This window comes from Castanea sativa, chromosome 2, assembly GCF_040712315.1.
Source record: "Castanea sativa cultivar Marrone di Chiusa Pesio chromosome 2, ASM4071231v1".
In the NCBI taxonomy this organism is placed as follows: domain Eukaryota; kingdom Viridiplantae; phylum Streptophyta; class Magnoliopsida; order Fagales; family Fagaceae; genus Castanea; species Castanea sativa.
Window position 1 is genome coordinate 35,801,142 of NC_134014.1, and position 24,615 is coordinate 35,825,756.

At 35.6% G+C, this 24,615-nt stretch overlaps 1 protein-coding gene and 1 long non-coding RNA gene across 2 annotated transcripts; one reads left to right on the forward strand and one right to left on the reverse strand.

Annotated features, from left to right (window-relative positions):
- The first annotated feature begins 8,743 nt into the window (after nucleotides 1–8,743).
- Nucleotides 8,744–11,151, forward strand: LOC142623875 (protein SHORT INTERNODES). The gene is made up of 2 exons (XM_075797356.1): nucleotides 8,744–10,104; nucleotides 10,593–11,151. The coding sequence occupies exons 1-2, from the start codon at nucleotides 9,426–9,428 to the stop codon at nucleotides 10,970–10,972; spliced, it is 1,059 nt and encodes a 352-aa protein (XP_075653471.1). The 5' UTR covers nucleotides 8,744–9,425; the 3' UTR covers nucleotides 10,973–11,151.
- A 1,165-nt stretch (nucleotides 11,152–12,316) lies between these two features.
- LOC142623350 (uncharacterized) lies at nucleotides 12,317–23,055 on the reverse strand. The gene is made up of 4 exons (XR_012842126.1): nucleotides 23,028–23,055; nucleotides 17,840–18,355; nucleotides 17,111–17,245; nucleotides 12,317–12,744 (listed from the first exon to the last, which is right to left on the reverse strand). It is a non-coding gene; the product is annotated as an uncharacterized LOC142623350 (long non-coding RNA).
- Between the last annotated feature and the right edge of the window lie 1,560 nt (nucleotides 23,056–24,615).

The following is a 24,615-nucleotide window of genomic DNA, read 5'->3' on the forward strand; positions in this document are numbered from 1 at the left end:
TTCGGACCTCCTACTTTGGGAAAATTAACATTTGAAGTTACCGGTTTAAGAATCAAACAGAAACTTGGTTAAGCGTTGTCCTCGGACCATAAACCTTGTGGAAATTGATGTCTTGTCACTTGTTAAACAGAACCTTAGTTATGCCGGGTCTTCGGACCTCCTACTTTGGGAAAATTAACATTTGAAGTTACCAGTTTTAAGAATCAAACAGAAACTTGGTTAAGTGTTGTCCTCGGACCATAAACCTTGTGGAAATTGATGTCTTGTCATTTGTTAAACAGAACCTTAGTTATGCCGGGTCTTCGGACCTCCTACTTTGGGAAAATTAACATTTGAAGTTATCATTTTTAAGAATCAAACAGAAACTTGGTTAAGTGCAGTCCTCGGACCATAAACCTTGTGGAAATTGATGTCTTGTCATTTGTTAAACAGAACCTTAGTTATGCCGGGTCTTCGGACCTCCTACTTTGGGAAAATTAACATATGAAGTTATCATTTTTAAGAATCAAACATAAACTTGCTTAAGTTCAGTCCTCGGACCATAAACCTTGTGGAAATTGATGTCTTGTCATTTGTTAAACAGAACTTTAGTTATGCCGGGTCTTCGGACCTCCTACTTTGGGAAAATTAACATTTGAAGTTACCAGTTTTAAGAATCAAACAGAAACTTGGTTAAGCGTTGTCCTCGGACCATAAACCTTGTGGAAATTGATGTCTTGTCACTTGTTAAACAGAACCTTAGTTATACCGGGTCTTCGGACCTCCTACTTTGGGAAAATTAACATTTGAAGTTACCAGTTTTAAGAATCAAACAGAAACTCGGTTAAGTGTTGTCCTCGGACCATAAACCTTGTGGAAATTGATGTCTTGTCACTTGTTAAACAGAACCTTAGTTATGCCGGGTCTTCGGACCTCCTACTTTGGGAAAATTAACATTTGAAGTTATCATTTTTAAGAATCAAACAGAAACTTGGTTAAGTGCAGTCCTCGGACCACAAACCTTGTGGAAATTGATGTCTTGTCATTTGTTAAACAGAACCTTAGTTATGCCGGGTCTTCGGACCTCCTACTTTGGGAAAATTAACATTTGAAGTTATCATTTTTAAGAATCAAACAGAAACTTGGTTAAGTGCAGTCCTCGGACCATAAACCTTGTGGAAATTGATGTCTTGTCATTTGTTAAACAGAACCTTAGTTATGCCGGGTCTTCGGACCCCTACTTTGGGAAAATTAACATTTGAAGTTACCAGTTTTAAGAATCAAACAGAAACTTGGTTAAGTGTTGTCCTTGGACCATAAACCTTGTGGAAATTGATGTCTTGTCACTTGTTAAACAGAACCTTACATCCTACTAGAAAGGATGCTGTACATTACAAGGGTTTAATCGTTTTACAGGATCTTCTCTCTTTTTTTTAATCAAAGGCACTGTTTAAATATCTCAACCATACCACCTTTTGTTAAACCCTTAATAATGTGCATATGATTATGTGGAAGTTATGATTGTGTAATCCTTGGAGTTAGATTTGTTTACTCTAAGAAATTTTTGTTATGTGCTAATGGCAATCTTTATAACAAAAAAAAAAAGAAAAAAGGAGTAAAGTAAAACAGATACAACCCAAGTAAAAAGTAAAGTGAAATTGTTCTTCATTAATTAGCCAAATATACATTACATACATATAATTCAAACATAGAAAAAGAGAAGTCCTAAAGATAGGTCCTAAGCTTTGGTAAGGGGGTCTTGCTGAGAGGTACTAGTGCCCTCGGTCTCCCTCAACTCCGGCTGCTCAAGGGAGTCAAAACATACTTTCCCTTATCTCGTCGTCGGTGGAAGGACGTTGGGTTCCTTCATGCCCGATTCATTCCTTCTCTACATCCCTCTTCTTCCTTCCTTCTCTTTGTTGGAACCGAAGGTTCGTAGGATCGAGGGAATCTGTGTGGGACCACTTGGGAGGTAGAGCGGGAAGAGTTGTCTCGAGGGGTAGGAGTGGCGGCGGGGAGCCTCTTCAATCTCCTGTATTTCTAGGGGAAGCCAAACGTTCTCGGACTTCCTCAAATCCAAAGATAGTGGAACTCCTGCGGCGTTTAAAGCTTCCCTCCATACTTTTTGACAGTATTCGCGGCATAAAGCCGCGAACTCCTCTGTCATTGCTCCTCTGTGGGTTGCTACCCCTTCTTCGAAACTCGCACAGCGCGGCTTGAAGAGAGAGTTGGAAGGAGCCGGCTTCTTTCTTCATCAACGCCAGTTCCTTCTTCGGATGCCGAGCACTCCCTTTGAGCTTGGGAGAGCTCTTCATCTCTTTCATGAAGGAGCTTGCGGCTGTCCTTCTATACGGGTCTTCATAGTCTTCAAGTTTGACTCGACCCCATTTTTCTCTCTCTCCTCGAGATCGGCCACCTCGAGGTCAACTTCTCATTCTTAGCAGAAATTGTACCCAAGGACTTCTCGGTCTCCGGCCGATTTCGAGCTCAGTTCTGGCTACCTTCCGAGTGTCTTCTATAAACTTCTCGGCTACAAAGACCTCCTGAGTAGCCTGTAACAAAGTATGATGGAGTTAGGAACAATAAAAAACAAACTTACTTATAAATATTGTTAAAAGTGGAATCTTCCGAAAAAAAAGAAAGAGAGAAACACTTACCAGCGCTAAGTCTCTTTTTAGGGAGAGGAATAGTTGTGGCTGGCCCATTTTTTTCAAGGTCTCCATGTCCTTGGGCAGCAGGAGAGGGCGTTCCAAGACCTCGGCCAGGTGGTGGGCATGGCCTTGTTGAACCGCCCTTATGGGGGCGGGAGTTGGGTGCGGCGTCCGATCTTAGATCGGGGGACCGGGTGGTCGGTGCTCGGCGCACTTCGGCCTCGTCCACGAATTCCCCGATTTCAACCGAGCGGGCCCTACCCTTGCCCTTGTCCACCTTCGCTGTGGGCCGGTGGGAGTTGTTGTCGTGGTTTCTTGGGGTCTTTATTAATCGTCCCCTCGTTATCCCCCTTCCTCTTCTTCTTTGGATCCTCGAGTGGAAGTTTTGGCTCGAATTTGGAGGAGGGGAGGTGGTAAGGATGGGGGGAACTTAGAGACGTCCCCCTCTTTTTCTGCAACCTTAGCAGCCACTTTATTGGTGAGGAGACCCTCCATTCTTCCCATGTCTTCTTCAAATTCGTCCTCGGGAAGGGCAACCACAAACCACGTAATTCCGAGAGGCCTCGGTGGCTTCTTCCTCCTCGTCGGAAAGTACCACTGGCTTGGTTCCCGCGAGGGTCTCTCGGTGTCTTCGAGATGGAATTGATCTATCTCGTCGTCAAGTGTGTGTGTGAAGAAGACACACCGCTCTTCGGAACGACGAGTTGCTTGTGAGTGCACAGCAAGGGGAATTCTTTCGCTATAGGCTGGTTGTATAAAAGGTGTTAGGAGCGTCGGGAGGTCGCGGTCGTCCGGAAAGTGGGGCCGAGCTACGTTTATCCTCCTTCGTCTTCGGTCGCCCGCAATTATGGCGTTCTCTATCTCTGGAAGTCGAGGAAAGGGGAGTGTACCCTAGAATGAGGTGAGCAACCCCGGAGTTGTAAGTCTTCGCTAACGAACACCTCGGAGCGAAGTACTCGGTTTAGTCTGCGATGTTACAGTGACTCAGACGAGGACGCACGTGCTGCTTATCTGCAAAAAAGACGTCAAAACAAACAAACCTGGTCAGATTCACACAGATATTTAACAAATTTAAGTAAGTACGAATACGCATTTCTGTGTGTGTTAGAAGAAGTTGTGTTGTGGGGAGATTAATCCTACGGCATCGCACTGGATCCCCCCGCTCAGTAGGCGATGGAGGAGGCCGTCGTGCCAGGTTTCCGGACACGATCAAGTAGTCGTCCTTCATGCCTTTGTTTGATTTGGGCGGACGGGAGATTAGCCTAACGGTCTTTGGACCGAGACTTAATATAATAACCTACCTTAGAAAGTTTATGGGACTCATATAGGAACATGACATCGTGCCATGTGAGGTTTAAACCCATCTGCTCGTTTAGAGCATCTACACTACCCAAAACTCTAAAAACGTTTGGGAGGCATTGATCGGGACACAACCGGTGGTTGCGAAGGTACTTCCTAGTTACAGGGTTTCATTGGAAGGGTCATCCCACCCTCTATCAAAGGCTATCATAGGGATGATAACCTCTCCCTCTTTCCTAGAACCGGCCACGGCTTCGCCGGGCAATATTTTAACCCTACGTCGCGGGAATACGGTACTTGGCCCTAAAGCCTTCCATCCCCGGCGGCGGTATCAACTAGACACTTGAATTTTCCCATTACGGAGGAACGATAGACTAAACTCTAAAAGGGAGAGTGTTTGTAGTGATAGCCGAGGACAAATATCGAGGAGAAAAGGTTAAGAATAGAAGGAGCAAGAACTTACAAGGTTGAAGGTGTGCAAATTTCCACGGTTTTCTGCAAGTAAGGTATGATGGCTGATGTCTTGATGGGATTACCCCCTGAGGAATTAAATGAAGGCGCAGGTTCCCGAAGCGTCACGACGTGCGAAAAGGCGGCCTCGAGTATATTTGTCCCGCCTAAAATTTCCGTGGAGTAATGAGGGCCGTTGGATGCCCATCTCACCGTTGAACGTGAGGGACAAAGTGTAAGCGAGGTAATAAATACGCGCGTTGTTGAAAATAAAACCGCTAAATGGCATCTTCTGGGACGCGAAACGATTTCCACATGTGCCATTACTCACAAAGTGAGTGGAGTAGGTTCTCGTCGGATCAAAACCCTATTTTTCTCCTCGGACGTTGAAAATTAGAGTTTTGAGGGCTATTGTGGGGGGCAAAAAGATCTGATGGGAACGTGGGCCTTTTGGGCCGTGTTAAGGAAGGCCGACCTAATCTGGGTTTAGAATTTGTTAGTACTATGGGTCGGCCTATACGCCGAGGATCCGGAGGATCCGGTAGGGTGACCTTACCCTCGGATGAACACCGAAGAACTCGGGATTTCATAGTAAAGATTAGGGGATGACACGGTTAAGGCCAATGGTTAAAATGGGGGAACCCTAGAACGCCCCAGAAGCACCGGTGTTGAAGAAATGTCAAAGATAAAGGCTGCTACCTCCACATTAAAGACCCTGCACCTACCACCCTGGCCGCATTTATGGGGAAGTGACACCTGAACAGTAGAAGAGAAACTTCTGGTTACTATTCAAAGGCACTGAGAAGGGAAATATCTAGGCTAAGGGGGAGGTGGGGCAACACGTGTACAAAGTGTTCAAAAGAGGAGTATTTAAGGAGGAACCTGGAATAGAAACAGGGACGGACTTTTTGTAATCTAAAAAAGAAAAAAGACAAGGAGAAAGATATAATATAAGAACAGCTCTCGGCTTACGTCCGAGGAGGCCGATTTACAATATCCCTTGTTGTTTCCAAGTATTTGCAATCTTTAATTTGTCATTTAATCCCCACACACTTCTAACCTGGGTTTCAAGCCCACACTCTACAAATTCATATTGTTTAAGGCTCATTGGGCCTGGGCCCATAACTGTTATTGGGGCCAGGTGCACTTGTGCACTTACAAGTAAGATTAAATTATTGCAATAATAACTTTGTTTCAATAAGCTATTAGTTCAAAAATTTTGTTGTAATAGATTACAAAAATAATTGGTATCAATTTATTGCAACAATTTCTTCATTTTAAGTTATTGTAACAAATTTGCCTAATATATTAAAATTTCTATTGCAACCAAAAAAGATTAGTTATTGCAACTTATTATTGTTAATGCAATAATTTAATACTTTTAAGTTACTATTGCAACAATTTTAACTCGTAGATGCAATATTTTGTCTAATACTACTATACATATTTTGTTGTATTAACCTTCATGCAGGAGAGTTTTTTTGTTTTGTTTTTGGGGTAGTTTATTGTGATATTAGGCTTGGGATGACCTCAAAGAATCCCAAACCCAAGATCTTCCCTGTCCACATGGCCATTTCCCTTCCCCTCTTTTTGGACAAGAGGATCCCAACCACAAGATGTGGAGTGTACCACTTGGGTATTGAATAAATGGTAATACATACACCAACATTCAAAAGGAAGTACTCAGTAGTCAGTCCTTGGGAGATAAATAAAACATATAAGAAAAAAAAAAAAAAAAAGTAGAGAAGGGGATTTGCTTTGTACCCGAAATGTATCCATTCACTTTTGGCATATACCAACCGCAACAAGTTTTTGAGGTTGCATTTTGGGAAGTTTATGCTGGCAAAGCTAGACATATCATGTAATTGGATCGGGTTTCCTTTAGCATGCCAAACCACTCGTCACTCAAATGTTGAAAGGAAGACTAAAAGCTAAAGCTAATGGTCATAGTTTCAAGAATTAAAGCTTGATATGACTATCAAGTTAGTGAGTGGAATCCATTCAATTTGAAGAACATAGAGTGAATGCTCGAAACTCCTGCATATTAGTTTTATCAACTCATTTTTTGTGTCAAAAACACAATTTAATATATAATTATTCTTACCATTGGTGCCTTAGATAAACAATCCCATCCCTCCACACCAAAAAAAGAAAAAGAGAGAGAGAGAGAAACAATTGAAGAAAATGATCTTTCTACCCCGCATATTTCTGATTCTCTATATGTAACTTTCTCTTTCAATCATCATTTGGACTTGTACATGTCCACAAGACATAAACTTAAAGGTAGAACAATATTTCCTTCAATTTTTTTTTCCTCATGGTGTTGTTGATACTTTCCGCATCATTAAGTTAATTTAATATTTCACAAAACAAATCATAAGAAATACACAAGAAAATTTTTATGTTTTTAGGGTATAATGGGTTGGTCATATGTCAAGAATTTTATAATTAAATTGGCTCTTCTTCATTCACAAAGTATGTGAAGGTTTTGAGAAAAAATAGTTTGAATTAGAGTTAATAGAATATTGTAATTATTTCTCAAAGAGAAATAATGAGTTAGTGATATATGTAATTTATCAAAAAAAAAAAAAGAAAAAAGAAAAGAAAAGGGGAGGTGTGTCCTGATTGACCCTCGAATGAATAATGAGGGAACATGAGATAGTGTTTTTTTTTTTTTGTTTGATGAACAAACATGAGATAGTGTTATGTACAATTCACACATGCTATGAAATGAAAGCTGTGTCATAAATTTCATTTGGGGATGAACCATAGGTTAGGACAAGTGTGTCGGATCTTGATAGACATACACACACACTATTGCTAACCAGTTATCTCTTTCGTGAATCATTTGCGGGTGACCATCACGCACCACAATTGTAAGTGGACCAAAATATTCATTGTTACTTACTTATATATAACCGTACGGCTTCCCAATCCCTGTCATAGGCCTCATACGCCGGTATTGCAGGCCGGCGGAGTCTGTGACATTATTTATCATACTTGTCAATAGTACATACAATTACAACCAAAAATTTACACTATTCTATTTCTATGGACCAAATCGCCCTTCTTCTTCCAAATAGTCAACTCCACCATAATTTTTTTTCCTCCCTAGAAAGTGCACATTTCATTTATATTTAAAAAAATACTAACAAATTGGTCCACAAAGCCACTTGGAAATGGTAATATAATCTAAGTTTGAACATGCTGAAATTGAATTTAGTAACAGAATATATATAACAGTATAATAAAAATTATAGAGTACGAGGAGGTGGCGCTGTGTTCCCCTCTATTGCACAACATACACACATATATGATTATGTTTTAGAATTTCGATAAATACTCCTCTTTTTCACTGCCCAAATCTCTCTACCTCAATAAACTATTCAAAAATAAAAATAAAAATGATTGAGCTTAAATTTATAGCTGCTTTAATTATTTTGGTAGGATTAAATTTTTTTTTACGAATATACCCTTTCAGACAAATGTCAGTAGAACAATGCCCTATAATTTGCTTTACAGCTGCAACTACTTATGGAATAGAATTTTTTTTGTTTTTGTTTTTTTGTGTGGAACTTATGGTATTTATCTCTGTATCCGTTTATATTTTTCACACTACAACGTCCATATTCCATAATAATATTGATCTGATTTTATGATATCTTACTCTATTAAAAAAATTACATAATAAATGCAAAATATGTTCTAAATTTTTAGAAAAAATTAATAATATTATCATCAAAATTTGTAAAGTTTGAAATTGTATTGAATAAGTTGCAAACCTTCTTAAGTAACCCAAAAAAAGTATAAATTTTTGGATTGAAAGAATTTCATGCAACCCACAATGTAGTAATTCACAAATATATATATATGTATATTATATATTATGTAATTAAGTGATGATTCAAAAAGTTAAATAATTAAAAGTATATACTATATATAAATGATATTTTTAATCACCATAGTGTATCGGAAAAAATTTCTTCTTTCAAAAAAGAAAAAAAAAAGTCATAAAATAAAAAGATTTTCGAAAAAAAAAGTTTAACTAGGTGAGGGATAAATTTTAATTTTAATTTTTTTTTTTTTCTGTTGAGAAACAAGGTGAGGGATAATTAATTATAATAAATGAAGAAAAAAAAAGGAGAATATTAATAAAATAATAATAAAATTAAAATTGGTTTATTAAAGGGAGAGTCACGAAAAAGTAGCGGCTTTTCCGGTGCAAAGGCATGAATAAGCAAAAGCTGGTGCGCCCAAACGTGGCGAATCATTTGACCGTTAGATGAGCATGTGAATTTATTAGCGGTTGATTGATTCCATTTTAAGATTAGATCATAAAATCTACACAGCCCACAAACAGAAAAGAGAAACAGATTTTGGGAGAGAGTGAGCGAGTGAGTGAGAGAGAGAGAATTGTTTTTTGTTTTTACAGACACAAGAGCCACTGCTCAGAGTTAAAAAGCTCATCACATCACCTGCAAAAAATATCAGAGATAGAGAGAGAGAGAGAGAAGGGCAAAGAGATGGGTTGGGAGACTTAAATTGAGGTAGCAGCACGGTGCAGAAGAGCATGGCGGCGGTTGCAGAGTGAGTATGTGAGAGAGACACAGAAAGCAGCTTCGTTCCTTAAATGCTTTTTCTATGAATTCAACTGTGAAGGTCTGTGTGTATTTGTAGAGAAAACAATTAAGGGAATTTGAGGCGCGATTAACGCTGTCAAGCAGTGAGGGACGTCTGTCCCTAACCAACTAGAGCTGCAATTAACCTCTCACTCTACACAGTACAGTCTCTCTCTTTCTTAATCTCTCTCTCTCTCTCTCTCTCTCTCAAACACAAACACAAAACACACTCTTTGAGAAACCAAAACATACACTCATATACAAAACACACAGAACTAGAATTTCCAACAAAGAACCACACCCCCTAAAGAAAGGAGCAAAATTGAGGACTACCCATTTCGTATTTGGGTTCCAATTTTTTCAGTGGGAGTGGAATTTCTATTATGGATTTTTTGTCACATTTAATAAGGTCCGGGTCAGGCTTACAATGGCTGGGTTTTTCTCATTAGGCGGAGGAAGAGGAAGAGGAAGAGGAAGAGGAGGTTCAAGCGAAGAAGATCAAGAAACTAACAACAACAACCCACCAAACGAAATTCCCCCAGAGAGTTTGTTCTGGTACAAGAATAGTGAAGAAGTGTCAGCATACAAGGGTTTCGAGCTATGGCAACAACAAGAACAAGAAGTACTTCTCCAACAACATCAACAGCAGCAAAGACAGCAACTTCAGCAGCAAGATCTCTACACTGGGTTAGGTGTGGGACCCAGTAGGAGCTCAATCAACGTGTCTGATGATTCGTCGTCGAGATCGGCTTTCATGATGATGAGGTCTTCTTCATCAGGAGGAGGAGGAGGAGGAGGAGGAGGAGGAGGAATAGGAGGGATAAGCTGCCAAGACTGTGGGAACCAGGCTAAGAAGGACTGCATTCACATGCGGTGTAGGACTTGTTGTAAAAGCCGAGGGTTTGATTGTCATACTCATGTTAAAAGCACTTGGGTCCCGGCTTCTAAGCGCCGCGAGAGACAACAGCAACTCACTGCTTTGCAGCAACAACAACAACACCAACAACACCAACACCAACTTGAGCTTCGTGGTGGAGAACATCCCAAAAGACACAGAGAAAATCCAAGTACTTCCACGCTTGCTCGTTTGCACACAAGTGCGTCAGGTACCCAAAGTTTCTCTTTCATTCTCTATATTTTCTTTTATATATATATATATATATATATATATATATATTATACTTCACAGACACTCACTCACAGTTGAACTGATTGACTCTTTGAAAGAATTTCTTAGACGCATTATGAGAAATTCTGAAGAGAGAGAGAGAGAGAGAAAGAGAGAGAAGGTTTTGGAAGTATACCCAAAACAAGTCCATGATATCGATTGCGTGTGATGGAATAAATCGACCCCCTCCATAGTATAAACTCCATCAGCTTTTCCTTTCTTTTTTCCAAAATACTGTTATTCAGTAATCCTGACGAGTATGTTGACAGGGAAGGAACTATTTTTCTTCTTTGTGTGCGTGTGAGTGTTTTGTGGATATCTGTGTATGAGCGTGTGTGTCAATGTGCTTGCTTTTTAAATATTTATCATTATCCATTGTGTTCTTTTTCCAAATTAACATGTTGTCTAAACTAATATGGATTTTAGGGTTAGAAGTGGGAAATTTTCCGTCAGAAGTGAGCTCTCCTGCTGTATTTCGCTGCGTAAGAGTGAGCTCCATTGATGACACAGATGATCAGTATGCATATCAGACGGCTGTGAACATAGGGGGCCATGTTTTCAAGGGCATTCTCTATGACCAAGGCCCAGAAACTAACTACTCCATGGGTGGTGAGAGTTCTTCCGGTGGTGGTGGAGTTCATCCATTGAATCTTATTGCTGGTGCCACTACTAGTCCCACCACAACTCATGGTGGTGCCGCGGCCATGGTTTCGTCAGCCATGGCTCTTCTTGATCCTAGTTTGTACCCAGCTCCGCTTAACTCATTCATGGCTGGTACGCAATTCTTCCAACCCCCAAGATCTTGAAAAACAAACAAACAAACAAAAAAAACGCCCACATTCTTCTCTCTCTGACCAACTTTTCACTCTGTCAGCAATATTTGATAATGTTGTACTAGTAGAGTAAATTTGACAACCATTGAAGTTTAAAAAAAAAAAAGAAAAAAAAGTGAAACGAGGAAATGCCGAAGTCGTTTATTTTGTGCAATTTCAATGCAGGTTTTTATTTTTATTTTTAATTATTGCCATTATTGTTCGAGTTCAAGTCCGAGATCTTAGTGTGTCTGTCGGTTGTTTTGTTTCTATTTTATTAAATTTTCTCTAACTGGCGGGTTTGAATTTTTCATTACGCGTTTCTTGTTAGTTTTGAACTTTGAAGCTGCTTTTTTCCTGTTTACCCGTATGTTTGCCGGTTTGAAATGGGAACTAATTTAGTTTCATATTTGGTTGGACAAACTACAATGAAAAACCTCTTTTCATTTCGTTATGGCGGTCCAGCCATGCATGAGCATTCAAGTTCAAAAGGCGAAGGAAATTTCCTTCTCTCTCCCTTACGCACATTCATGTTATATGATAATACATACATACATACATACAGATATTAGTGTGATAGTCATACATACATACATACTTGTATTTGTGCATGCACGTACGCACGTGAGTGAGCAGTTGTTTGTTGCTTAAATAAGCATGCATGATGTGACTTTGATGTTAAATGAGTTTATCGTTTTATCATTTGCTCCTGTTTAATGCACTAGTAGGAACGCATACACATGGTTAAATTTTTTTACTATTTTGGTAGAGATATTTTGTATATGTTGATATATACTAGTATACAGTACATAAAATGAGACTGATTCTCCATCAGTGAAATTGACGAGACTTTAATATGGAGACTGGTTACATGCTTACATTTTCTCTGAAATGGCCTTTTACAAGCTATTTGCAGACGCGTAATGTGATATCATTTTTTATCATTAATGTCCTCAACGAAAATGAATGTCTCACTTCCCTATAGTACTTTATTAAGTAAAATTTTTTAAAAAAAAGTTATAGTAGTTTTATTTATTTATTTAATATATAAAAAAATATTTATATGAAAATTTAGACTTTCTTCCGTAAAATGTATGCTGTCAGATCATGAAACTGATTGCATATTTTCTTTTGCTTTCTATTTTTATATTTGTTTGTTTGATTTTTTTTTTTTTAATTTTTTGTTTGAAATCCTTACATGCTCTTCTATTTAGTTAACATTATACTTGCAATGTAAGATTCACATTGTAGATTAAATAAATGTGTACAATGTTGTACATATTTATTTAGTCTACAATGTCAAGATTTGCATTACTAGTCCAAGAAGGCGAGGTATAACTCTTAAGCTAATAAATAATTATATCATAAAATACACAAATTATTTTAACTAAGATAAAGCATGACCAATATGTTGCTTAATTAAGGGTAAATTTGTGTAGAATGTCTAATCAACAATGTTAGAGATAATAATTTTTTTTTCACAATTCGTTGAGGTGGCAAATTATAATTAGTGTAACATAATTTTCACTTAAATAACTACTAACGTTTCTTTTATTGTACACCAACTACAATCTGCCATTATCCATAATAACTATGAAAGATGTTATGAAATTTGTTATCTTTTTAAACTAATTGGTGTCTGATAATCAACTCATTGCACTCTAGATTTGACCATTGTAGTCATCTTTGCAGCTTACCCTTACTGATTTCAGAGTGGGACGGTACTAGCTAGATGAAGTGTGTTCCATTGGGATTGATTTTAGAGGCTGCAAGCAGTATAAACAAAGATTTTAACTCGATAAAAATGAAATTTTCAGTCAAATGAAATATCTCTTTCTTAACTGCAAATCAAAGTTCTCTTCTTAGTCTTAATATAAGTACACCAATATTAGTCATCGGGGAAAGAAAAAAAAGAACACCAATATTGAAAGCCACGTGTATATCAATTAACTCAAAATGGTTGTTTCTTGAGATCAAAAAATGGTGTTTCCTGAAACTAATTTTCGTTTTAAGGAAAACAAAACTATTGAAAATCTTAAATGAGTTTTCTATTGGTTATCTGAAAACAATTTTAAAAATAATTTTATGAAAACATAGCCAGACAAGCCCAATCTGACCATATCTACTTGCGTTCTTCCATCTTATTAACTTTTAAAACATTTTTAATATTTTTAATATTGGTTTGTCAATACTGTTTAAATTATAATTGTGCATTTGTTAATAGATTAGGCATTAATGAAGGCACCATAACATATAGTCTTGTTTAATACAACTTATTTTCAACTTTTTGAAATGGGCTACTTAGAAAAGTGGTGTATAGGGTATATGATTTTAAAAAATTGTAGTTTGAAAAGGTGTGGTTTTAAACGGGCCCTTAGTTAATCCAAATTGAACCTTCAAGAGAGTGAAGGGTATTACACTCCCAAGTTAGAAGAAGAAAAAAAAAGAATATATGCGTGTGTACTGTAGTTTGAATAAGTGTAGTTTTAAACGATCCTCTAAACTGGCCTTAGTCACTCAAATTTGAGCCTTAAAGAGAGAAGAGGGTCATACACTCCTAAGTTAGAAGAAAAAATGGATATATATGTGTGTGTGTGTATGTGTGTGTGTGAAATTTGAGCCTTAAAGAGAGAAGAGGGTCATACACTCCTAAGTTAGAAGAAAAAAATGGATATGTGTGTGTGTGTGAAATTTGAGCCTTAAAGAGAGAAGAGGGTCATACACTCCTAAGTTAGAAGAAAAAAATGGATATATGTGTGTGTGTGTGTGTGAATATTGTAGTTTGAAAATGTAAGGAAGTGTGGTTTTAAACGATCCTCTAAATGAGCCCTTAGTCACACCAATTTGAGCCTTAAGAAGAGTAGAGGGTCTTATACTCCCAAGTTTGAAGAAAAGATTGGATATATGTGTGTGGCTTTATTTGACTAATTACTTATTCTTGAGATATTTCTTTTTTGACTATCACTAAAATTTTATATTAGACTTGGGAATTCAGTGAGCCTCCAATTTAGTCTGCAGGGTTATTGTATATTATGGATGATTATCCTATCAATGTATTTTCATAAAATGAGTTGATCCCTTATAGAACTAACCTTCTTTGGCAAGAATTTAGGTAAAAGTAATGATGAGTAGTATAAGGAATGTATTTGAAAATATGTCAAGTATTGTGTCATGTTAGAAGGAATCATAATTACGTGCAAGCGTGTGTGTGTGTATATATATATGTCTGATTTCTTGTTGATCTCCTTGGTTTAAGATAAGATTGGATTGATATATATACCATAGACATCAGTTTTAAGAGAAAAAAGAGATTTAAAGAAACTGTTTCATTAAAAGAAGATACAAATATGTATAAATATTTTAATTATCTTGGTCCATCTCTCTGGTTTTGTTCAGAAAGTAAATTTGGAAATGGATAATAAAACTTTACATGTAATAATCTTAAATCTTACAAGAGCAAATCAATACGATCATTTCAATAATTCTTCATATTTAGGAAGGTATGCACATTATAGCATGTCCATTTCCTCAACATTTTGGTGTGTTATGGGTTTGAACACATTTGTACACAGGTGCCTCTATGCATGTGGATGAATAAGGTTCTTAAGGTAAGTCTTCTCTACATTATAGATTGCCTAAAACTATTTTGGATGATGATGTTGAGAATTTGATTCTGAGATACATGAACAATGAACAGCTTTTTAGGAAAATTTAATTGTGGTGCAATGGCAAGAATCCTTTTGTTTTACTTTGAACAATTTTTAAGGTTGATTAATTCTATAACATAGGACTCTACATGATAAAGCAATCTTCAAAGATAGTAGAGATAAGCTTATTTCTAACAATTGAAAGGGCTAAGAATGGTAAGACGAATACAAGAAAAAGGCATGTTTTTCCTATTTTACTTTTGGTCCTTATGTACTGGCAGATGATATGGCTCAAGCAAAGCTGAATGGTGACAAATAATCTGTGCGGTTGTGTTTTAAGGCTTAATTGAGTTGATTCAATTATGATATTTTAGATACGCATGTAACTATTTATATCTGTAAGGAATAATTAGTTTTAAATTTAGATAGAAGCAAAATTGCGTCTTTCATGCATTTACAGCAACATGAGAATAAAAAAGAATGTTCTTTTTATGTTTGGTAAGGTTTTTTTTTATTTATTTTTTTATTTTTACATGTCCCAATCTTTTTTAATAAGTAGATGAATTGCTTTATGAGAAGCTTTATACAAGAGCATGGAAATAATAGACAAGGGGGAAAGATTACTAAAAATAATGCCTAATATCATAATGTGATGACAGTACATATGTGAATTTTCCACAAGCAATTTCCTTTATAAGCCATTCCTGGCATGTCTGCCCATAGTTTATTATCATCAAATTTTTATTGCTTGTGAATACTTCAAGCAGAGTTGTAAATGTTTAAATCTAGGTAACTGAATTGGGGCCATTGAAGCAATGGTGTTACTTGAGCATGAAAACAAAACTAAAGTCAGCATTAAAGCCATCACTCATCAGGATGGGGTCAAGAATGATAGAACTAGATTATGAGTTGAGTTGTATAGAGTTTACATAAATAGAATAATATTTGTACTTATATAGGATTTGATTTGATTTGATCTTCTTTCTGCATTGCATTTGATTGAAATCATTAATCAGAAATGAATATGATAACATATTCCTTTTTTTTTTTTTTTTTATATAGAATAATATCAATTTGAAATCATTGATATATCAGAGACAATTTTGAATTTAGTGCGGCATGGAAATATTCCAGAAAATAGGTTTGGTAATTTGTTCAGAGTTTTCTTAGCCAGAAAGGGAATCTCCACCTTGCATACACTTAGCATGACTTTTATGTGAAAGAAGTAGGTTCCTCAATGATCCCTTATATATATGAGGAAACCTAACTGTAGCATTTGGGCTAGAAGAGTGTAATGCCTATCTGAATGTGTAGAATTGGGTTGTGTGTGATATTTTATTATGCCATAGTTCAGCAACTCCAGTGCAATCCTATTCTTTGTCATTACTTTTTGTCTTTATCCATTTCACCCTTCGTTTCTTTTATTTTAGTGCATGTCTCTTCCTGACATAAAGCTGGAAAACACGTTTCATTAGACTATGCAATTCTGGCCTATCTGATAAACTCACCAAAGCCTTACTTTATTGGAAACATATCCAAATTAACCTCATACTTTGTGATATATTAGAAGGAAGCTATTCTTGAAAAACAAAAATTTCACTGTACCAAGTGATCAATTCTGTTTTATTTTTCTGGAAAGGCTTGTTTTGTAAGAAATGGAGCCCTAGGAAGTATGTGACGTGACCCTCTATATATATATATATATTTATATATATAGAGTCCGGTTAATGTGTGACTTAAGGACATACATTAAGACATTTATTTTTGAAAATATTTTCTCGAAAATTGAAAAAGCTGTTAATACTTTTTCAATTTTTACATCTTTTTCAATTTCTAAGAATTTTTTTTTTAAAATAATTAATTATTGTGTGTGCCCTTTGGGCACACATTAGCAAAATTCAATGTACATATACACATATCATCTCCATTTTCCAATGCAAATGTATATAATTGATACCTCACAGAAATGATGATCTTTTGTAGCTCAAAACCTTCGCTTTTTTTAAGATTCTCATGTATTTTTGACCAGCACACAAAGAGCTCTTTAACTCTGCACTTGACAAAGAAACGATATTCCTTGCTGCTACAACTTGGACAGCAAATTTTAACTCGCCAGTATTTTAACCCTTTATCGAATTCTCCATTTACGGTGTGGGAAATCATTTACTGTTAAAAATTCGTTGAAGGAAACACTAGGAATCAAATTGTTTTGTCATGTACTTTCTGTGGTACTTGTCCTTCCAAAATCATAGAGAATCTTTTAATCCAAAACCCTAATTATATATTATTTCACGTTCCAAAACTTACTATATATCCAAGCTTCCTATACCATATAGACATTTCAGTGCACGCTCAATCAGTTACTTGTCTTTCTTGGATGAATTTCGTTTTTTGCTAATAAAAAACATGAAAGTATTTCTCAGCAAAAAAAATACGAACTATACAACATAATTGTATACTAATTTATAAGGGGAAATATACCCACCTCGATGGTAGTCTCCTTATGCTATATACAAATCTCTGGTCTTTAGGAGAGCTCATAAGTCCATAGCCCAACACCTCCATTTGTTTCGTGGTCTTAATTAAGGCAGCTGTCCTGACGTATTTCCATGCTCAAATCCTGCCACCAGACACTAGCTATTAGCTTCATCATTTTTCTTTTTCTTTTTTTCCTTTTCTTTTTGGGGGGTGGGGGGATTGTTTGGGCAATCATATACTCCAGAACTGTGATATGGCACTGCCTTTCTGGTAATGTTTGGCAGTATCTATTTGGCAGTTTTTCCTTTTTTTTTTTTTTTTTTTTTTAAGTGCCAAAATGAATTTAGTGAAGCACAAATTTCACAACATAGAGGTGGAGTTTGGTGAGTTAGCAACTGCCTTCTCTCAAAAAGCGAGCTTGTGGGTTTGAGATACCTTTCCTAGACCTTGTAAAAGTAAAAGTTTTGTGCATTAAACTCAATCAAATTTCACAATATATTAAAATGATCAATTATAAGTGGTGGACACTCTTTGCACATTACTTTTCACAGAAACCCGCAACATTTTCTTTACCACCATTTCACCATTTTGTGAAAACAGGGTCCCCGGTATTCTAGGTATAAAAGGTATTCTAGGTATAAAAGGTATAAATATACATAAAGCCAATTTACAGTATTGTGTGTGTATGAGAGAGAGAGAGAGAGAGAGAGAGAGAGAGAGAGAGAGAGAGCCATACGGTAATAATTAAGCATCTCACGCGGATTTCCTTGTAAGCCATGGCACAACTAAAGCCATTCGAGAGAATAGTAGGGCTTGTTATGGTATTAGGGCAATATAGATGGTTGGCATTTTCAGCTTTGGGTGGTATAGAGTGAGCCCATAAAGATAGGAGTCTAATGCACCATAATGTGGTTCTGTCTGTGGTCCCAACAACTCGTCTGGTTAATGTCTCAGGCTTTTCTGCTGTAAAAGGTTGCTTTGCTCATTTGCTGTTAGAAAGCCCTATTTGCTTCTGAGAAAGTAGGAGACAGCCTGTGTGAATATCCTTGTTACGAATGCTTACAATTTTTTGTTCCACAAAATTGCACTGTGCGTGAGCAAAAGAAGGCTGCAAAGTGTGATATTTGAGGCTTGTCTTTGAGGCTCGTTTTGAAGGTCCGAGCTTGTTTCTCTGATTGAAATATTGAATTGTCTCTTCAATTGGGTCAGCATAACTCTTTGGTTTCATGAGCTGTGCTGTGAGACCTTCATTCTGTTGCATGTTTCACGAGGACTGTTGTGGTTAAGATTCCTCTTTGACACACTAAACAAAAGCAAATTCTAAATAGAAAATAAGGATGATGTAACGTTGAAATTGAGAAGACAAGAGAATCAAAAGAGAAACCATCTACCTAGATTAAAAAAACTTTTTCTTCTTTGTACTCCCATCTCTCATTTCGGGGTTGTCTTAAAACAGAATTTCTTTAATTAGAACTATCAAGTTTTTAATATGTCTTACTGGATTAGGATTTAAAATAATAACTTGACATGGAGTTTTGAGAATTTGGTATGAGCACAACTAATCCACTCCTTTAGGTCAAATGACATTTTTTAACATTTATAACAAAAATGTTTATAACAGAGATATATATGGTTTAAACCCCTCACACCCACTTAAAAATGTATCAAAAAAAGCATTTGGTGAATAAACTCAAGAATGCATTTCTTTAAACAAGATGTATATACAAGAGCTATATGAGCTATTTCAATAATATTAGTCTAAAGTCAATTGCCCCTATGTAATGATAAATATCCACTGCTAGTCTATAATTGAAATGCTGTGTGTCCAATCTACCTACCAATCAAGAGTAGGTTTAATAATTAACTTCAAATTCTCATGGAAAAAGCCACACGATAAAAAGAAGTCTCAATATTCCATACTATAGGTGAAACAATATATTAAATTTTCTAATTAAATTCAAACACTTGGATGCATTGACTAATAAGAGAAAAATAGTATTATCTTTTTTAAGAATAATTGAATTCATACAAATCAAAATTTTGAATTCAATTAAATAATCTAATATATTGCATTTAAAGTACTTTATCTAAGTTTTACCTAGAGTCTTAAAAACAAAAAATTTGAAATATATTAGGTTTTGTTTTTAAAATATATTAGGTTATAATCTTGAAGTATGGTGAGAAAATATAATGAAATATCATACTAATAAAATATTAAATATCAGTTACCACCAAAATTTCGATCTTGATCTCAGTTCTCAGTGAAATCTCAGTTTTGAAATGATCAACATTTATGGTATTTAACACCTTGGTCTATCTCTAGTAATAAGCCTATTATGAATAACTAGCCATATAAAAGTAATTTGAAGGGGTTAGTCTAGTAATTTCCAAGGTCTTATTTATGACATCTATGAAGTCTTGAATTAAAAACTATAGGCTAATATCTTGGGGTCAGTCCCAAGAAATTTTTTCACGTAGTTATCTGATGTTTACGGAAAGAGGGATTACACATACCTGTAGCAATAATCATATACTTGAAAAACGAAACACCTAAATGGAAGGGAAAAAAAAAAAAATGAAATTGAAGATGGGCATCGTTTAGATAACTCATTTAAGATCCACGAATTTACCACTGGTTGGTACCCCTGGAACGCAATTAGCCATGTAAAAAATAGTTTCAAGTAACAAAAAAATCTTCTTGGGACCTAAAATTTCTGGAAATGTACTGTATATATGAACTATGAATAGAACTTTCCTCTATATATATATATATATATAAGAATAAGAACCTTAGACCTGACAATAAGCCGCCTCAAACTGCCTTGTAGGACGACGTACACTAGATACTTCAGCTTGCATAAAACTGGCTGAACTATATGTAATTCTATGACCATAAATGGAATATATATAAGCCATTATTCATGCGGCCAGTGGTCAGTATGATTAATCGTCATATGCATGATCCAGAGAAAGGTTATTGACAAGTCGCTAAATGGATTTTGAGATGCATTTTGGGAACCATTGATTCGGGTTTGAAATTTGAGGGAGATAAGATGGTTGTTTTTGTTGTTTCAGACAATGTTGACGATAGAGATAAGTTTTGTTATTCTACAAGCTGCTTGTTTACATTTGCCAAAGCCAAAGCACTGACGAGTTGGAGATCAACACTGCAATCTACTGTTCCATTCAATCACTGAGGTTGAATAAATGTATGTGATGTAGGGAATTTCCAAAAATTCCTAAACCTATGAGAAAAAAAAAAAAAAAAAGAGAAAACACACGCCAAAGAAAAATAATCACACGCACAACAAGACAGTATTTACGAAGTTCGGCAATTTGCCTACGTCTACAGAGTTTCAGGGATTTCACTATTATCGGGGAAAAATACAAAGTGCGGCTACAGTCTTTTTCTCTCTCACGCACAACGATAACAACAAACCCTAATCACAAAAATAGTATTTCTACATCCTGCGCACAGGATTCACAATGGGCTACAAAATGGACCAAAAAATTTTCGGCCCAAGCCTTCGCTTCATAGACTAAGCCTCAGAAAATCTCTCATTAAAAAACATGCAACATTATTCGAGTCGGGTCAGGTCGTCAACCGGATCAAACATAACTAGGCTCCACAAAGCCCAACATGTGATTGAAGCTATTAAGGAGGGTATTTAACTATATGGTTTGATTGAAGGCTTAGGGGTTCATCAATAGCATATTTGTGTATTTTGTGATAGCTAGAGTGCAGTTCATTTAATGAAAAACCAAGCTCACTGCTCTCAAACTAAAGCACATTGATCGATGTATGCTTTCACTTTGTTCGTGAAATTGTTGACGAGAGAGATATTCTTCTTCAAAAGATTGGGACTACAAATAATCCAGCTGAAGTGATGATTATATACCAACTCCTTTGTACAAGTTTAAGCATTGCTTTGACTTGATAGGTGTTTGTGTTGGTGATCAAAGGCGTAAAGAATGAATCAAACAAAAGACAATGACTTGGAGGCACAAGTCAAAGTTGTCCTAAGTAATATTTTCCCCAGCATAATGTTTGCTAAAGGGTTATTGCCAATTTGTCATCAGGATATAACTAAGTCAAGAATTCAATAAGTAGCAACCTTGGAGAATTCATAAGATTTCTTTGTAATGATAGAAAAGTTCCGTAAAAAACTGAATATTGAAACACTATATATAGACAGTGGGGTGTGGCCCTTCAAGAGGCACCTTTGGGAAATCACCTTAGTTAATCCGTACATCAAAATACGTTACAAGACATTTACTGCCGTTTGAGACAACAAAGATTGTATTCTATAAAATTTTGTCGAAAAATTTCTACCTAAGGTCTGCTCAAGCTAGCCATTCATTCCACTTAAGTTGGATTTAATGAGTTGCTGGAGCAGCTGGTCACACACTCCCTCAAGGAATTATCAAAAAAAAAAAAAACCCCTTAAGAGGATGCCTTTAATGCTTACACATGTTTGTTCGCTTCACTAAACTAGGATTTGATTGACTTTACTTAGTGGTCTATTTGGATTGAGGGAGAGAGAGAGTAGAGCAGAGTTGACTGAAAATTAGCCTAACTCTCGACTAACTCTATTTCCCCTTTCTCCCCCCCCCAAAATCCAAATAGGCCATAAGAGGGCTTGTAAAAAACATTTCTCTGGTGGCTAGGCTTGAGTGTGTGCCACAAATTTATACTACGTTTATTTGGGGTTTGGATTTTATTAGAGTAATTTTATCTTCCTTTAATTATAATTTCTATATTTTTGTTAATGAAATTTTCCCCTTATTAAAGTACGTGGACATAGGCCAAAAGCTTAACCACATAAATTCTTGATATTTTCTTGTGTGCTATTTTTCTTTCAAGCTTCTTGGTTCCTAGTATTTTTCATAGTCAATTTAGTGTGAAAGTTGCTTTTTTGAGGTTTTTTTTTTTTTTTTTATCGCAACAAACTAGTATCAAAGCTTCAACTGCTACAACAGATTGGTAGTATTTGAATAAATTGCCATTTAAATTCCGCCAAGCAATCTTTCAAACCAAGTCAAAGTAGGAATTTCACCTTAATACATAAACAAGAGTCACAAATTGAACTAAACTTAAAAACATTTCTCCACCTTGGCAAAATTTGCAAAGAACCAAAGTTCTTGAAATTCCTCATATCCTTGGAAAGAATTGAGCCATTGAATACAAATTCTTAACAAATCTCCACCTTGACGATATTTCTCTCAAGACACAAATGCCTCTAAGTACCAAATCTAAATTAGAGCCCAACCAAAAGAACAAAGTGCATAATACCTAAAATTACCTCCAAATGCGCTAATAAGCACCAAATTCCCCTATATATAATGCCAATCCCAAATTCCAAAAGAACGAAGTAAATATCACACTACCTCCAAATGTACTAATAGGTTTTCAAAATGAAGATTGTGGGGGAGATTAGAAATTGAGGAGACTCCAATTGAGATATTAATATAAGGTATATGGATACCACTTAACTCAAAAGTTTAAGTCAATAGATATGAGCTCAATTATGTTAAATTAATCATTCTTTATTATGGTTTCTCAAAAAAAAAAAAAAATCACTCACTATCATCATTATTTCTTAGTGTGAGAATTTACTATTTAAATAACAACACCACTCACACATGAATATTCAACAAATAAATTATTAATTCTCAACCCCTACTTTCCAAATACCAACAGCATTTAACTGGAAAATGTAAATATAAATAACAAAACAAGAGGTTTTCAGTTTCAAATTAAATGTTTTCCCTCAAATCAATCAACATCTTAGTCTACGACAACTTCTACTGTTAATCAAATGAAGAAGTTATTCCTTTTGATATAAAAGCTCAAAATAATCAAATGCAGACCTGTGCTATATTTATAAAAGAGAGCTCACGTACGTAAACAGAAAAATCAGTACCTGCTGAAACCTTCCCTTGTCCTCTCAACCTGCAAAAGAAAACCAACTATAATTATTAGCTGTAACAATTGTTTTTTAAACGAATCCTAGAAACCTACATGACACAGTGTAAGAACTCAAGGGAATGAACTTAAAATCACAGCCAAAGTTGTTATAGGCTATAAATACGTGATGCTAGATCGAGCAAAGCTGAATTAGAAGAATGAAAAATCAACACCCCAGCATGGATATGACAGTATTTATAGGAAAACCCTGGGATAATGCATCCATCACCATGTAACCAAGGCCTAGTTTCACTGACGCCACATGGATCCTCAGCAAAAAATTCCAATGACCAAATCAAATGTGATGCTTAAGAAAAAGTAATGCTAAAATTTTCAAGTTTGAGAATCTTTCTCTAGCTCCGTGAACAATTATTAGGTTTATTATTATTATTATTATTTTTGATGAAAGGTTTATTATTATTTTTATTGTACTGTTGTCTCTTAGCAAATACTACCTTTTATCTGAAGCAACCAAGAACCCACTAGAAAAGAATCCAAAGAAGCTTTACTATTAAGGCTTTATCCTAATCATCTAACCACCTAATTGGCTAATTGCTCTTTCCTTTAGCAGTAAATACTAAATTACTGTCGGCCAGCTTATGTGTGCCACTCTAGCTTAATCTGTTGTTTCCTTCCAAACATAGGCATTGATTTTTTGAAAGTTCATTAATTACCTTTTTTGGGAAAATAAACACATGATAGTTTACTATTCTTGTATTCAATACAAATTAAACATATTGAATTCTGCCAGAAAATATCAGAAACTTTTAGGTGTCCACGAATTGCTTCTACCAAACAATTTTTGAACACCTCTAGAATACTTATTGATTAGCTTCGAAAATATTCACTATAAAACCCCAATTAATACAGTTTTAAGCTTTCATCAAATCAATTTTATTTACATCTAGCCACTTGATCAGAGCGTTTAAAATAATACAAATTTCCTAACCATCTTTTGAAAGAAATTTCTAACTATTCTACTTCCTTGTATGAATGCAAAATTACAAATTGATTAGTGCTTTCAAAATCCAAAAGATAAGCATTTAATCTATTAGCCATCAACTTGGGGATGCACTAATACCTAGCGGTATAGCAAGAAATAGGTATAAAGTCACCCATTTTGAAAGGGTACTTAAATTTTATGCACTAGAGTTAGGGTTGTCAATTATCTTAGCTATTAATGAATGGTTAGAGTTCGGCTAAAAATATGTTTGTTTATATTCATTTTTTTAGCGAACAAGCAAAGTTCAAGCCCAAGTTTGGGTTTAACTATTAAACAAGTTAAACACAAATATAATAATATGTTTATGAAAAAGCTCATAAGTATAAGACTCGATTTAAGTATATAAAATAATATATGTTTATTATATGTATACATAAAAATATACTAATGTAGATTATTTTTATTGTTTATAATTCAATAGTCGGAATAGAGAGATTTGAACCGTGGATACTTCCATTAGAAGCAAAAATATGTCAATTAAGTTATAAGGCTTTTAACACTTATATAGACTTGATATTATGTAATTTTGTAAACAAATTCA